The sequence below is a fragment of the Physcomitrium patens genome, chromosome 5 (assembly GCF_059467195.1).
Source record: "Physcomitrium patens ecotype Gransden chromosome 5, ASM5946719v1, whole genome shotgun sequence".
NCBI lineage: Eukaryota > Viridiplantae > Streptophyta > Bryopsida > Funariales > Funariaceae > Physcomitrium > Physcomitrium patens.
Genome location: NC_143414.1, coordinates 5,602,901 through 5,620,654, shown reverse-complemented (window position 1 = coordinate 5,620,654; position 17,754 = coordinate 5,602,901). Strand labels below are relative to the sequence as shown.

The 17,754-nt window shown below is 33.3% G+C and overlaps 1 protein-coding gene across 2 annotated transcripts; it reads right to left on the bottom strand.

The window, feature by feature from the left end:
* Window positions 1-170: 170 nt before the first annotated feature.
* On the bottom strand, window positions 171-3,392 carry LOC112282864 (uncharacterized). Of its 2 annotated transcripts, none has more exons than XM_090250328.1 (7): window positions 3,181-3,392; window positions 2,021-2,947; window positions 1,629-1,706; window positions 1,354-1,388; window positions 972-1,030; window positions 619-762; window positions 171-516 (listed from the first exon to the last, which is right to left on the bottom strand). In XM_090250328.1, the coding sequence occupies exons 2-7, from the start codon at window positions 2,564-2,566 to the stop codon at window positions 458-460; spliced, it is 921 nt and encodes a 306-aa protein (XP_090106454.1). In that variant the 5' UTR covers window positions 2,567-2,947; window positions 3,181-3,392; the 3' UTR covers window positions 171-457. The 2 variants fall into 2 exon arrangements, with proteins under 2 accessions (XP_090106454.1, XP_024376749.1); XM_024520981.3 differs by having other exon boundaries at window positions 3,273-3,392.
* Window positions 3,393-17,754: the final 14,362 nt, after the last annotated feature.

The window sequence follows — 17,754 nt, the reverse complement described above, 5'->3', positions numbered from 1 at the left end:
ATGCGATCATCTCTAATTAAAAGTCTCACAACCACATTAATGGTCATAATCCGGTTGATCCAACTTTCATCACATGCACCGCTAGAGACATTCCAGACCATAGAACATAATTTAATGCTGTGATCCAGTGCCACCAAAGACATATCAAAGCGCACAAGTGGATGTGGAGATCAATCGAATAAGACGAGTTCCCACTTTGAGTAGAAGAAAAGTGTGATTGATTTACAGCAACTACATTAAAGAGAGACAGACCATTACTTTTAAGCCTCAAGAGATATACTAAATCAGAACACAACAAAGGCAACGTACACCTTTGTATCCTTTGCCATGACTGTCCAACTATGCAGGAAGCTGTAAAATATCTGCAATTCGTTAAAATATTGTACAAGAGGCTTACAGTAGACTTCCAAAAGCGTAGGTAATATTCCAGTGATGATCTTCAACTTTCAAATTGATTTCAGTCTTTATCCATCACTTCAGCTTCTATATCAACAATAACTCCAGCTGGATCTATATCTGCACCAGTAATCAGAAGAATTAGGCAGATTTTAAAATGATTTTTTTTTTTTTTTTTTTCATTTGCATGGAAGGAATGAGCTAAAAAGCCATGAGGAATACCCGAGGAAGGATCGGAAGCAGATGTTTTACGTTGACCAGAACCTCCAAAGGCCCCTCCAAAGCCTGGCTGTCCTGAGGGTTCTCGGAAACCCTTAGCCTTTCCATAGAAGCGAGGCCCATCTCGTACAAATTGCTTGCCTTCCACTGTCTTATGGGAAGTGTATGATTAGTATTCTGCCAGACTTTGTTTCGGACATGATTAAAAAATAACTCACGAGTCTGTGTAAGGACACTATCCCCTAAACAATCAAATGCGCCTCGAAGTTTTGTATGTGAAGTTCTAATGCATTTCAATAATATATGAAAAGGTATTCTCCCAAACTAAAATAAAAGGTAAAGGTTTTAGTCTATACATTTAAAGGGTTGGCTACAATAGGGGCAAAACTGTTCTTCTTCTTCTTTCATCGTAAATCTGCACCCCAATGAGCCACCACTTCATAAGAAAAAAACCTAATGAAGACTTTATATATAACACACCATCCCAAATTTGATCTCTCTTCAAAACCTCAAAGAGACTCTCCATTACCAATCGAAATTATCTGAAAAGAAGAGCATGGAGCAAAAATCGGACATGTAATATTCCGCGCAGCTATAACAGATGAAAATATAAAATTCTAATTACTCGAGTCGAGTTCAAAGTATGTGATTTTGAGGGCCTAATTTATGCTTCCAACCCAGCTTCCTCGTAAGTCAAAGACATACAGAAAAAGCAGGTGATGTGCAAGAGTTACTTACTCCAAAACTTGGAAAGGATTTCCGCAATTTGGGCACTGCACGTACAACCAGTAAGGACTTGTCAGACAAGATAAGTGATCACGAATTTTGAGGGATGTTTAGAGAAAGATATTTAGAGAAAATGTTTCAGGAGAGCATTCAGAGGCATGCAATATACGTCGTAAAAGGCCTCTTATACAACACGCTTCTCACATTTCTAACAACACACTCCATTGCAGAATAAAGTATCACATCTTCAATCCCAATTCAGGTTTTACATAAAGATAGAAGCTCACACTGCTGCTGACAATTTCCCTGTCAGCAAACCATAAGAAGGCTACAAAGCCCACGATTGGCACCAACACAACGAAAAGCTGCTCCGCAAACAACCAACACAAAGCCTGATCAGAACCTTACAACGGTAAAACTACAACCATGTGTACTCCAATTAGCGTTTCTGTAGCTCATAAAATCACCCCCAATGAATTTACTATTAAGTGTGAATGTATTACAAGATGCACCCTCCTAGCTATTAACATGTAAGCAGCGTATGAAGGTGCATTGAGATCAATGAAGGATGATCTACTATGCTTCCGCTCTCGTAAACACCCCCTAATTCTCAAGCTGCATTTTAGTACATTGGAAATATTGTATACACTGTTTCAAATATTAGAAAATGTGAACTTACCCAGAGAGAAACAAAGGCATCAAACAACCAACCAAGCTTTCCAGTGATGGTCAAATACGTCAGACCACCAGCAATCGCCAAGTTGACGACCACACGGCCTATCCCATTCTCTCCGTCAGGTTTTCCCCCACCGGGATCCAGCCTCATAGAAGCTCTCGCAATGCCTCCATTTCTATTGTGCTTCCTTCCCCTAGGTTGCGATTTCCATTTGCTTGATATCCTCACTCCATCATACATGCAACTTTTTATACCTAATCCTTGAATTTCTTCCCGTGCCGTATGTAGATTACAACTCCTGCTCCGGATTGAGGTGGTTCTTTCTCCAGAAACATAGTTAGTGGAGGGACCAGCGTCTGCATAGACTCGCATCCAGCTAGAACTGCTTGCAATCCTCTGGACAAACCTCGACGCATGCGTTGGTAATAATATGCATCGGAATTGCTGAATAGCGACCATCTGAGAGGCCATGACTTTATGAGAGTAACAGCGCCCCTGATCCCTAGAATTCAACGGACTTACAGTCGTAACCCTAAACAGCAAATCCATGACCTGCCTGCATATGAAGGCTCGGCAAAATATTGATCGAAGGGATATTAATCCTACAGGCGGGCATTCATCTACATAACAATATTCAAACCGTAAAGCTGTGACTAAACACACTCCTGCGCTTGGCTGTCCACACAACGTCCGTTCGCCAACCCTATTTCATGTAAAAAAGAATTCCCATCCTTGACGAACGCTTCCAGGTTTACAAAATATTCGATATTGATGACGATGTGCGTTTAAGAGAAAATGAACAGAGTCCAAATCCTTCCTTCAGCTCAATTGAAAACTAACAATAGCGCTTCGAAACCACTTGAACTCCTCACAATTTCGAGCAGATGAAGAAGACGACACTCGGAATCGAAATGTAACCCGCGCAAGATCCTTCACATGCCACAGGTACATCACAAATGAAGAACTGCCCGCAGGTCACCGCATGCAAATTCTCCGAATCCCAAAAACCCAACTCCAGTAAACGGTACCCTCCAATAAAAACAATAAAAACACAACCTACAGCAACTAAAGAAGCAGACACAACACCAAACAAGGACACTTCAGTAGCTTTCGCTGACGGAATACACCCAGTGAACAATTCCGCTACCACACTGACACTGCACCTTTTCCCAGCCGAGTGGCCTAGTTCCAATGCCCTCAACACCTGATCATGCTACAGCATCAATGCAACGATATCCAAAATCCTGACACTTACAGGAAAGGCCGGACCCAGCTGAATGACAGTCCGAGCCTTGGAGATTTTCCGGACATCGAGTGCACATTCAGCGATGGTCTAATGGGAGGAGCTGATGAGGCGATTGCGAGAACGGTGCTCGCACATTATACTGGATAAGGCTATACGAGTGGAGTAATTTGTATTCGCCCCCACTTTCCCTACAATCCGCGACATGTGTAGGCTTAAGGGATATCACTCGCGACGCCTTTTTCCAGCGGGGCACTATGCATCCGCCGGGTCTTGGACATGGACAAGTGATAAAGTGCTCACCGGGTGGCCGCAGTAGAGCTTCACGCGGAGGATCCACCAGTGCATCAGCAGCAACATCGGATTGTTGGCTGCGAGGAGCCCACATTGCAAATTGCGCATCCGCTGCGAGAAGGAGGAGCAAGAGGAGGAGCTCAAGGGGGGCGAGAATTCCAATGTTGGATGAGCGTTTTCAAAGATGCGTTTATCCCCCCACCCTCAGCTTTCAAACTTGGGGTCCTGCCTTGAAGAGGATGCCCATCCTGGTGGAAGTTCTTTCCTCTTCATTCTAATTAGTTCAGATGAGACGACGATGGATCTAAGAAATTATTCTTAAGAATGATATAATGCTACCAAGCCTTTCTACTTGAGCTTTTACCAAAAAATAATATTTGTTGCAAGGGTGAGAGTTTGAAGGATAGTTGGTTGTATGAAACACAAGGAAGGAAAGTGTTTAGTAATTGTTTGTTTTAAATAGAAGTCTTGGGTTTTTTTTTTTTTTTTTTTTTTTTTTTTTTTTTGATTGAAACTTCAGGGCAGTTCAGAAAAAGGCTGAGAATATTTTTCTAATCTCTATTATACCATTTCATTTATTAACAATTTAATATGTATATTTAAAAATAATAAAAACATTATTGACCTTTTATTTATCATATTAATCTTTTAATATATATATATGTATATATAAAAGAATGCTATGTATATATATATATATATATATATTAAAAGATTAATATATTATGTATATAGCATTCTTTTTTACTTAAGGAATGTGTTAGTAGAGTGTCATTATTGTTTTAATGAAACATCACCTCCTAATATTCACATAAAAGTAAATAAAGACTTTCTTTTCTTATCAAATGCAAATATTAATTGTTAAATCCATCACCTCTCTTATTGCAATCTATTGAATTTTATACAATTATTAAAAAAGTTTTAGGAACATGGCATATACAAACATTATATATAGCAACATGGTTATAATTCTCACACTTTTTATACTTTGGATTGATGCCCTTATCTACCAATTTGAATCCAAAAGGGTCTCTATATATTGAATTCCCAAAGAATTGTTACTACTTAGCTTCTTAGTTGGATTGGTTTCAAGATTTTATGAAATCGTGAAAAAATCCTAAACAAATCTAAGAAAATTCCAAGTAAATCCAAACCAATTCTTATAATTGTTTTAAAATCTCACAAACTGTTAATTAAACTATTGATCTCAATTAAAATTTCACTCACATTTCAATCCACAAGTAAATGATAGGCATACAAAATTTGATGAAAATCTAATTTATGAATTGAGAGAAAAAACTCCTAAAACTCTTAGATGTTGGCTGCCCTCTTTCTCCAACCTAGATGTTGATATTTCAGCAAAAACATTTCCTTGTTAAACCATTCAATTGCTTTGAAGATTGACAAAGATACCTAAGTCAAAAGTATTCTCACCAAATTTTGCTTCAATAAAACCAGCAATTTTTTTAGAATTGAAAAAACCTTTATTAATCCTAAATTTTAAATGTCAAAGATCTCAATCCAATAAAAATTTCATATGCTTCAATCTAACTATTTAATTAATGTCAAATTTTTCAAACACATTTAAGACAAGTACAATGACAAATTCACAAAATTTAGTTTATAAATTTATTACAATACTCACATAATCCTTAAAGTTATAAATTTCTTTTTATTTCTTAAAATCCAAAACTACTAAGTATAACTTTTACTTTGAAAAGACCTAAAAAACTCAATATATATTCAAATCACTTGAAACTAATGCCTAAACAATCTTTCCAAAGATTTCTTATTAATTATATTTTTTAATTAGCAATAGAATTCCAAAATTATAGTAGGTATATAGTTTTGTGACTCAAGATTTGATTTTGATTCAAATCCATAACTAATCCTTTTTGAATATTAATTTTTAGTTTTTTATAATAATTTTTACTAAAAAATATTTGTAACTCTTTCATAGATATTTCTATATTATTTATTTATTTATTTATTTATTTTTTATGCACTTTGATTTTTTTCATTTATAGTCTTTCATAATTAATAGAAGATTTTTATACAAAAAAATAACATTGATACTTATTAAGTTTTACTACCTACTTGTCTATTATCTATATTTTTAAGGTAATTTGCTATAATATTTTTTTATTGAAGCTCATCTATAATATAATTTTTTTTTAAATATTTCATCTCATAGCAGTATTATAATATAACACTAAAGTCTATGATGATCTATCTTGTATTTTATAAATGTCTATCAAATCATACAAGATAATAGATATACCAAAAAGAAGTAAAATGTCACTTCTTCTTATAAAAATAGACAATAATCCTTTGACAATGTTTCAAATATTTTTTTAAAAAAGAATTATAAAGGCTTCAACAATGATTTAATATTAAGGGGGTCTTTTTACCTTGGTATGAGATACTATCGATGACTAATAAGACCTATCAAATACCTTCAAAGAGAACAATAATTAGAGTATACAATAAATATAATTTTTCATATTTTAGAATTTTTCATCATATAATTATTTCTCTTTGTAAAATATATTCCTAAAAAAATAAATGATATCACAAATATATTTTTATTTAAATAAGAAATATTAAATAAAATATAAATATAATTATATTTAATAATATCTTATAAAAAAACTTTTTTAAAGTTTCACAAGCTTAGATTTGACTTTAAATGTATAACATGGCATGGATAGGATATTTATATTATTTGTACATAAGGATATGTAGTTGGAATCATTTTTGGGAAGTTTCTAGAATTGAGATTAAAATAGTAGTTTATATAGAATCCACCATAGAACCTTCTAAAAAAACTTAAGATAGTTATCTTCATAAGGCCTATTATTAAAAATATTCTAAAAGGTTCTAGGATAGTTGAAAAAAGTATAAACATGACTGACTGAGGCTATTTGGACATTTAGTCAAATATGGCTTCAAACTCTTTCTTTCAATAAAGTTTGGTTTTCTTATTCTATTCTATTTGATTCTATTTGATTCTATTCTCTTTTACTTAGTCTTGTCTTTCAAGTTCCATTCTGTTTAGTTACTTTCAATTTTATTTTCATATTCTTGGTCTTACGTTGAGTCCAGATCTTTATTATTATGGATTTGGTAAGATTTTAGATCTTAGAAAATTCGGTCTTATTCTATTGGTATCATAGCAAATATTAGTCTGTTCTTTGATAGTATATTGATAGCCACCATTTAGTTGAAAGTAAATTGTGAAAATCACATTGGATACTATTTGCAGCTATAATGAATTACTTTAAGAAATTAGCTTAAAAGAAAGAAGGCATTATAATAGCAAAGTTCAAGAAAAAAATTACAACATGGGAGACATAGCAAAGTAATCCTAAATAGAGACTCAAATACAATACGTCTTACAATAGATGGCTACTTTGCAAGGACAAATAAAAGCTTCCAAGACAAGGGAGTTGATATCTGCTAGGCTAAAATTGAACAAATTCGATATATATTCAAGGACCTCAAGGCAAGAAGATGTATATTAATAACTATTCAACATATGACAATACCTCTAATTATTTGAGGCAAATACCAGCAAAGGAATTATATATGCCTCTAGTTATTTGAGAGATATAACAGCCATTTGGTGGTAATATTGAGCTCAAAGCTATGAAGCTTAAGATAGATTATGTGGCTTGGAGGAGTTTGAGACTGAGCTTAAGAGTCAATTTTGACCCACCAATGGAAGAAAGTTAGCACACGATAAGTTGGCTAATCTTACATAATATAGATCAATGGAAGATTATATCTCTCGGTTCAAGTCCCTATGTCTTAAATTTGACAACATTTTAGAGACAGAGATAATAGATTGGCTTGTATAAGGATTAAAACTTGTGGTCTATCTAAAAGTGAAATTAAGGGATCTACAAATATTTAAAGAGGCAATTAGGATTGTAAAGATGGTCGATACTATAGATTTCAAAAATCATGGAGTACAATCTATAACATGGAGTTTTATGCCACTAGCTAATAGTATAGTGCAACAATCAATGTCAATAGAGATTGATGCTTTACAAGGATCATTGATACCATAGAGACAACAAATATTAGCGCAAAAGGAATTGTACTTTTATTATTAAGAATTAGACCATCAGATCAAAGATTGTCTAAAACATCAAAGTTCAAGCATCAACAAATGATGGCATGTTCATAATCTTGATGGCCATCAAATTAATGAAGAAATAGAGTAGAAAAATGGAACTCCTCAATAAAGGCATCAAATACCAATGTTGGAGATATTTGTTATTTTCTTGAGACAAATGGCATGGCCTTGGACAATTATCAAAGAAGTCGACTAATGTGTCTAATGGGTCATTTAAATAGACAGCCATGTCGAGTACTTGTAGATTATGGCTCTACAAAAAATTACAACTTGATCGTAATTGCCAACCGACTTGGGATTAAAACAAAGGTGATCAAAAGAGGGAGTATATATCTAGTAGATGACTAAAAAAATATATTTACCTAAATACATTGTCAAGATAGAAAGAGTTTGCCTCAAGAAAGCACTGGGCTCTTAGATGCCATTAATTACTCAATCAAGTCTTGATATAAGAAAGACCAAGTTTGTATATATATAGGAGCAATTACACCAAATATATAAGTCTTAAGTTCCCAAAAACACCCAAAATATGATTAAAAACTCTAAATCCTTATATATCCTTATGGGGTATTATTCTTGAACTTCAACAACTTATATCTTATAATTGGATTGTTCAAATATACTCAAATTTTATATAAAGTACTGATGTATTTTTAAAAACTACCACAATAAATTTCAACTATAAATTCATCACACATCTTAAGATATGACTAAAATCCTAACACTAGCTTCAAACCCTAGTTTTATATACATTCGTGTAATTTTCTTCATAAATCACAAATAACGTACATAAATACCATAAATGTTGTATATATAGCTTTTTAATACAATAATCTACCTTTTTCAAAAGATTTGAGCCAAAAATTTGTCCAAAAATCTAAGATATGGCTCTAATCATTACTATGAACAAAATCACTTACTTACTACCTTTGATTTTCATGTGTTGAATTCAACTCTCTATAACTTCTTTGTTTGAACTCCAAATTCATTATATAATATATAGAAAGTATAGCCAAAAAAGTGCTCTCTTTAATCCTTATTGCCGATCCTTTGTTGCTCTTTGGAAACATATTTTATGCTCCAAAGAGTGATAGTAGGTATGAAATTAACAACTTAACTTTGAGTGCCAATTACTCCTTCATAAAAACTCCAAATCACACAAATTTTGTATCTAATTTGTATTCGAAAACCTAAACTTGCTGATCCTAGATTCTAAAACTCGAATGACCTTGAAAGAAAAATCCTTAATCCTAATATGGCCTCAGGCAGCCTCCTTGAAGCCTATTGGGTATGGCCTTTGACTAATAGGAGTGAAGATTTCTATTCCTTGCCTTCATCCGACCATGTCTTACTTTCATTCCTTCCAATAAGCCTTCTTTTAGTTTAGATTTTTATCTTTAGGTTCTAATCTTTTTTTAATCTTTATACTAAATATCTAAAACTTACATAATATAAACATTATAATCAAAATAAATAAACCTCCAAATAATTTTCTTTTCATATCAAATCTCTTTAAAATTTACCTACTAACTACTCTAATCTATATCAAGACTTACAAATATAATATACATTTTAATTAATTTTTTACATATTGTAAGAATTTATAATACAACAACGTAAAATAAAAGGTGGATTATCATAGATTCTAGTAGATATAATTGATAAGCTACAAGATTATTTTGTTCACAAATAAAAAAAGATCCCAGTCTATAATAGTCCAACTTATAACAAAGTTGATTACTCTTGATATTGTGACAAAGTAACTATATCTTATCATATATATTGAATTGTGATTGCTCATTGCAATAGGCATCCACATTTGTCTTTGGCCATCTTTGAGCTTCTTATAATTCTATCTTCATTGTTACATGTAGCTCTAACAAATGATATATTAAATCTTTCGCCACAAGTTTATCAACTTTTGAAAAGTCAAAAATATCACGTTGTAGATGATAATTATAATTGGCAAAGAAAGGTATTTTTTGAGTAGAGGAATATATGTCATAGATATAAGCATGTAAGCCAATAATTACATATATAAATAGATAGAAGTAAGTAAAAGTAAGTAAAACTAAATTAATTCTATAATATTTGCTATGAAAGCTTTCTAAAAGCTTTATAGATACTGCTTTGACTTTATAAGTGTCTTTAATTGACTTTTTAGATTAGAAACGTGGTCAACAAGTTGGCCATGTGCCACACATGTTGTTAGCTTGAAGGCCAAGCTAATTATATAGCCCACAGGTAGAAAAACTTACCTTGTAAGTCAAGGCATGTATCCTACAAAGTCAACACATATTGGAGGTCCTATAGAACATTGCCACGTAGCCCCTAGTTAGATAGTATATATAGAAACAAGAGTGAAGCCTTCTTCACTCTTATCAACTCCTTTTTTGCTTCGAATCTAGTTTCAAGGATCTCTAGTCTTCTTGGCTTTTGGCAATAGCCATTCCATTTTCTTTCTTGATATATATATATATATATATATATATATATATATATATCAAATTATTTCTATTTTGTCATCTTTTTTTGAGAGAAGTCTCACTTGTTTATTTGTCTTTATCATGTTCTTATCCTTGACAGATTGAGAAAAGTGTTCTTACAATATGAGAGCTTTATCTAATCTTGATTAAGAATGGATTATGCCTTTCTTTTGATAAGACATAAGCATATTAGAAGTTACGGATTATCCTCTTTTAAACTGATATTGTCTTTAGTATTTTCTTTATTCTCAAGTTCTTCCTTCTATTTCTTTTGAGCGATATTAGATATCTTCTCTTTTCTAAGTATTATGATGACAGAACTTGCTGAAATAAAGAGTGCAATGGCACAAATGTAAGAGCAATTGAGGGAGTTAATGCTTGCAATGTATCAACTCAATTTATCACTACAAGGAGCAACAAGATTAGTAAGAAGTGAAGATATAGAAATGATTGGAGCTGCTTCAACATCTGCACCAAATCATGTTCCTTCTCCTATTGTGGAACATCCTTCTAATGGTAGAGAACCAAGAATTTTCCTACCCGAGAAGTTTGATGGCACCAGTTCAAAGTTTAGAGGATTTATCAATCAAGTATAACTTATGAATGAACTTCAATCCCAAAGCTATCCAACTCCAATATCACAAGTTAGATTCATTGATATGCTTCTTTCAGGTTCAACATTATCATAGTTTTTATCTCTTCTTGAATGATGAAATCTAATATTGGATTATTTAAAGGTTTTTTTGGTAGAATTTTGATCCATATATAGAGAACATGATGCAATTCGTGTTGCAACCAATAAGATCTGTACTTTGCAACAAGGCAATGGATTAGTAATGTTGTATGCTTCACAATTTTGACAACTTGCAACTGATATTAAGTAGGATGATATTACACTTATTAGCTAATTTTCCTACGGATTACAATATGAGGTAAAAAAAATTAATGCCCAACTTATCTGATCTTCAAACATTGAGTCAAATAATTGACTTTGCTATGAAGTGCGACAATCATCTTTTTGAATTCTGATCTCAGAACCGTACAAGTGGACCTCAATATTACTATAATTCAATGGCAATACCTACATCTTTTCAACACATACATTTGGAAGTAGAAGATATGCAAATTGATGTGGTATATTTTAAACCTCTTACTGAGCAAGAAAAGACTCGTTGTCGTCAAGAAGGTTTGTGTTTATATTGTGGAGAACCTAAGCACACTACTCAACATTACCCAAAGAAACAACACAACCATGAAATGATGAATACAGCGATCAAAGAAGATAGCATGTCAAAAAATAAACTTGTCCAGTTACAATAGGGATTGTGCAGTTGGAACCTTGTACAACGCCTAGTGAAGGTCCTATCCTTTCCTCAGAACACTCTCCATATTTTACGATAAATATTATTTTAGGACGTAAACATTACGAAGCCTCTACCTTGCTAAATTCACGAGCCTCAACATGTTTCTTAGATGAAAAATTTGCTAAAAGATATAGCATATTTTTAGTGAAGAAAACTAAACCTGTTCATGTAGAAGTCATAGATAGTCGTCTATTATCTTCACGAGATGTTACTCATAAAATCCTTCCTATAGAAATAGCAACTAATGGTCATAGTAGTTTTATGATATTTAATATCATTAGATCTCTTTCTAATCTAGTCATTTTAGGTTTATCATGGCTAAAAAAATATAATCCTAAAATAGATTGGACTTCTCGTAGTCTTAACTTTTCTGAAAGTATAACTAAGAGCATTGTTGATCAAGTAGAAAGTTATAAGTCTAGTATATTTAAACCTATATTTGTAGGTGCAAGAGCTTTCTTGCATGCTGTAAAAGAAGGATCACCTTGTGTCATTTATGCAACACATGTTTCTACTAGTGGAAAGACTTTAAGTGGCATTCCAAGCCAATATCAAGATTTTTAAGATGTATTTGAGAAAAAGAATGTAGATACACTCTTGGAACATCATCTCTGTGACTGCTCAATTAACATTCAAGAAGGAGTATAACTGCCATTTGGACCAATTTACAATTTATTTCAAAATGAGTTGGCTGAATTCAAGGAGTATATTGAAGAAAATTTGGCCAAGAACTTTATACACTATTTCAAATCTCCAATAGGAGCTCCAATTTTATTTGTGAAGAAAAAAGACGTATAATTGCAGATGTGTGTTGATTATTGAGGAGTCAACAAAATTACTATAAAAAATAAGTACCTATTGTCGGGGTAGAGAGAATTTGCCTCAAGAAAATGCTGGACTTCTGGTTGTCACTAATTATTCAATCAAGCTTGAAAATAAGGGAAGCCCTAAGTTTATATATATATTTTTTCTTTTTGAGTAATTACTCCAAATACACAATCCTCAAATAACCCACAACTTCTAAAATATGATAAAATCTTTTAAAATTTTGTTTATTCTAATGTAGAGATTTTTTCGAACTTCAATACGTCATATCTCTTAATCCGACCGTTCAAACAAATTCAAATTTTATATGAGGTAGTGATGTATTCTTATTAACTTTTACAATAATTTTCAATTGCAAATTTGTTGCGGATCTTGAGATATCTTGAAAATCCTAACAATCGCTTCAAAGCCTTGTCTTTATATACCCACGTGTAATTTTCTTCATATCTCACAAAATATAAGCTTTAATGCCACGAAATTTATATGTATAGCCTCTAAACATAAAAATTTACATTCTCCAAAAAGTTTGAGCCAAAATTTCATCCGAATACTCAAGTTATGGCTCCAACCATTACTGCAAACAAAACCACTTACTTACTGCCTTTGATTTGGAAGTGCTGCCTTCAATTCCTTATAACTCCTTCATATAAACTCCAAAAGTAATAATTCTTTCATAAAAGATATAGGCCTTGAAATCGCCATTCCAGTTGCACCTTTTGATCTTCAAAAGCTACTGTAAAACTCCTTGTATCCTCAAAAGAGTAACAAAATATCTTAAATTAATACCTTAACTTCAAACGGCTATAATTTCTTCACCCTAATCCCAAATCCTCTAATTTTTGCACACAAATTGTACCCCAAACTCTAAACTTTATAAACCTAGATTGTAATCTCCAAATACCTTCAAAAGAGGAACCTTAATCCCTAATAAGGCCTCAGGCAGCCTCCATGAAGCCTATTGGACATAGCCTTTGACTAATAGGAATGAAGTTTTCTATTCCTTGCCTTCATCCAACCATGTCTTGCTTTCATTCGTTCCATTAAGCCTCCTATTAGTTAAGATTTTCTTCTTTAGGCCCCAACCTTCTCTTAAGCTTTATACTAAATATTTAGGTCCTATATATATATATATATTTAATGTCAAAATTAAAATAAGTAATGAAACAAAGTAAAGTTTCTTATACCAACTCTTTTTAATTTAATCTATTAGCTATTCTAACAGACATCTAGATTTATTAACATATAATATTTTCTAACTAATTTTTACATACTACAAGCATTTACAGTACGACACTCCTATCTTTGATATCTGGATTCTTTGATCAGTTGAATCAAGCTAATATCTATACAAAAATAGATCTACAAGGAGCATACAATCTGGTATGCATCAAAGAAGGAGATGAATGGTAGATTGTGTTTCGAACAAGGTAAGGATATTTCGAATACAACGTCATGCCTTTTGGACTTACAAATGCACCAACATCATTCCAATATCTAATGAATGATGTCTTTCGGGAGTTTTGAGATGATTTTGTTGTCTGTTATCTAGACAACATCTTAATCTATTCTAAAAACATAGAAGAACATGAACTTTATATTTGTCATATATTACAAAAATTAAGAGATGCAAGAGTCTATGCTAAGATAGAAAAGTATGTATTTCACACTACTCAAGTCGACTTCTTAGGATACATTATTTCAAATGATAGACTTATGATGGATCCTACGAAAGTTCAAATTATTATGGATTGGAAGATATCAAAAATGGTAAAAGATGTCCAATGCTTTTTGAGATTTGCTAACTGCTATCAGATCTTCATCAAAGACTTCTCTCAAGTTACAACTCCACTTATATGTTTGACTTGCAAAGACAAACTTCAATGGAATTAAGAAGCAGAAGTAGCATTTGAAGCTTTGAAGACAAGCTTTGTTTTCACACCAATCTTGTATAACGTCGATTTTTTTAAGCCATTTTTTATGGAATCAGACGCATCTGACTTTGTTTTGGGTGCTGTATTGTCACAAATGGGAATAGATGATAAACTTCATCCAATAGCTTTTAATTCCAAAAACTTTTCAGCAGCCGAGATCAACTACGAGATCCACGATAAAGAACTTCTTGCAATAATGGATTCATTCCAAGAATGGCACCATTATCTAGAAGATACTTTAAGTCCAGTCACAGTATATACAAATCACAAGAACCTTGAATATTTTCTATCAACAAGTGTATTGAATCATCGCCAAGCCTATTGGAGTATGTCTTTGTCAAGATTCCAATTCAAGATCACTTATCAACCATGAAAACAACAAGGTTTGTTAGATGCACTCTCTAGACGATCTTATCTTGCATCAAAGGAAGGAGATGCTATTTTGGATCAACAATAGATAATTCTCTTGAAGTCAATGCATCTTCATCTTTGAGCAATGAAATCAACACTAATTGTTGATTTAACTTTCATTAAGCAAGTTCAATCAAGTATGTCTTCCGATCCTCTTATACATGATATTAAGGAAAATCCTTCAAAGTCTCATAATACTTTCAAAATTGAATTCAAGAAGAATCTACTATATTTTGAGGGATGCCTATATGTTCTAGAAGGTGAAGCTCGATTACGTGTTCTTTAAGCTCTTCATGACTTTCTAATAGCAGGATATTTAAGGTATAATAAAACTTTGGAATTAATATCTAAGAACTTTTGGTGGCCCCAAATGTAGAAAGCAGTCAAAGATTTTGTACAATCTTGTGATGTTTGTTTGAGATCAAAAATTCGTTGCCATCGATCTTACAGACTTCTTTAGCCATTATCCATTCCATATCAACCATGGTCTTCTGTTTCTATGGATTTCATCATGGATCTTCCAATCTCAGGTTCTTATGATTCTATATTCGTGATAGTAGATCATTTTACCAAGAAGGCACATTTTGTACCATGTACAAAATCTATCACATGTGAAGAAATAGCTAAGCTCTTTCTTGACAATATCTATCACTATCATGGATTACTTAAGGATATTATATAATATAGGAGGACTCAATTTGTATCAAGATTTTGGCAGATTCTTTTTAAGTTTCTAAAAGTGGATATAAAACTATCTTCGACATTCCATCTTCAAATTGATGGACAAACGGAGCATGTTAATTAAGTTTTGAAGCAGTATTTAAGATGTATCATTAAATACCAACAAGATGATTGGACAACTCTTTTGCCATTGGCACAGTTTGCTTACAATAACATGCTATATTTTTCTACAAAACAAATATCTTTCTTTGTCAATTATGGTTATCATCCATGACTTGATACTTTTGACTTTTCAAAAGATGATAATTCTGTTGCAAAAGATTTGGTAATTCATTTGTTAGAGCTATATGCAATGATGAAGGTGCAGCTAAAAGAAGCTCAAGAACAACAAAAGGTCAATGCGGATGTCTATTGAAAAGAACAACCACCATTCTACATAGGTGATAAGGTATGGTTACTTTGTCGCAATATCAAGACCACTCGTCTTTGTGACAAGATGGACTATCGAAGGCTTGGACCATTTTCTATTTTTGTACAAATCAATCTAGTTACATATCATTTACACCTATCCGAGTCAATGAAAAACCATCCAGTATTCCACATGTCTCTTTTTGAATCATACAAGATAGTGGATATACCAAGAAGAAGACAAGTTCCACTTGTCACGGACACAGAAATACAAACTCGAGATCTAAGAAGAAGTTCAAGAAGAACTAATAAGAATTAGATTAATCAAATGAATACAAGAACAACACCAGAGAAGTGAACTAGGGCTCCAAGAGATGTATTGTGGAGACTGAAGAACTCTTCAGCCTCGATTCCAATATATACTCCTATTTAGGAAGCTTCTCAAGCAACTTCTACCAACTAGGAAGCTTCTAGAAGGTTCCAAAGACTTGTTTCTAGAAGTTTCTAGAAACTTGTCTCTAGAAGGTTCTAAGGACTATATCTCTAATATCACTCCTTCTTTTAGCTTCGAGGTCTCTGAGAAGCAATGTTGTTTGATAATCAATACCAACGTAAGAAAATGAAGATCTGTCGCATAATGTCTACTATGAACTCCAACTGTTGTTCACGAGATAAGTGGTTCATCGGCCCTTGAAGCCAACGGTAGTGGCCCACTCCTTCAACTTCTGATCAAGCATGAACTTCCGTGTCCTCATTGTAAAATTGTCCTACAAATACGCCTTCTGGCTGACCATCATAAGTAGGCTCGAACTCGAATATAATTACCAATGATCGGTTACTCGGTATCCTCCATTGTCGTCGAGGTGTAGGCAGTTCTTCATCTCGGGGTCGCCTTCGTGAGCTAATCGGTTGAGATAATCTGACTGGCATAGTATCTATCTCTTGGCTATCCATATCAGAAGACCAAATTATGGCTATTGAAAAAATTTTACTTTATCTTGGAGAAAATAACTATATCAACTACGAATTTTGGTGGTGCTCTCTCCCTTTCTTATATTCTTGAGTGAGCAAGCTTTAGAAGGAAGCTATCGTCAAATCGGCTTAGGTTTATGAGGATGTTGTTGATGAAACTCCTGTACCTTTTGTGGCGCATTGGCAAGATTTTCAGCTGGCTCTCACATTCGCTCATTAATGTCGTAGCCGCACTAATGAACAAGATACTCCAACTTGCCCCACCTTTGTCATGAATCCAGCACCTTTTTGACCTCGTATTCTTTATGGTTCTTGATCCTAATATTAGGTGGCAGACATTGCACTCTTCTAGAAACAGACGACTCTCGATAAGGCTCCAACAGAGAAATATGAAAGACTGGATGTAATATGTCTATGATATTACCCCCCCCCCTCCTCCTTCTTTCTAGAGACGAGTTCTATGAGGAGCAATCATAATACGTTGAGAAAATCTATGATGCGACGAATTGTATTCGCCATATATTTTGATCTTTGTTCTCTTTGAAGATGATTGATAGGGCCTCTCAACCATCGATAGTATCCCATACCAAGGCGAGAAGACTACCCAGTTATTTGATCATTATTGATGCCTTTATAACTTCTATCATGGACATAGAAATACATGCTCAAGATCTACTAAGAAGTTCAAGAAGAATTGGCAAGAACTAGATTAATCAGATGAATACAAGAACAAAACTAGAGAAGTGAGCTAGAGCTCCAAGAGATGTGTTGTCGAGATTGAAGAACTCTTCAACCTCGATTCCAATATATACTCCTATTTAGGAAACTTTTCAAGTAACTTTTACCAACTAGGAAGCTTCTAGAAGGTTCCAAAGACTTGCTTCTAGAAGGTTCTAGAAACTTGTCTCTAGAAGGTTCTAAGGACTATGTTCCTAACATCACTCCCTCTTTTAGCTTCGAGGTCTTTGAGAAGCAATGTTG

Excerpts from the sequence above, each read along its gene's own strand:
- LOC112282864 (XM_090250328.1), bottom strand. The coding sequence starts at position 2,566 with ATGGATTTGCTGTTTAGGGTTACGACTGTAAGTCCGTTGAATTCTAGG. Across the intron at positions 1,707-2,020 it reads ATGCCTTTGTTTCTCTCTGG|CTTTTCGTTGTGTTGGTGCC; the intron begins GTAAGTTCACAT and ends TTTGCGGAGCAG. Across the intron at positions 763-971 it reads TTGTAGCCAACCCTTTAAAT|TGGAAGGCAAGCAATTTGTA; the intron begins GTATAGACTAAA and ends CCCATAAGACAG.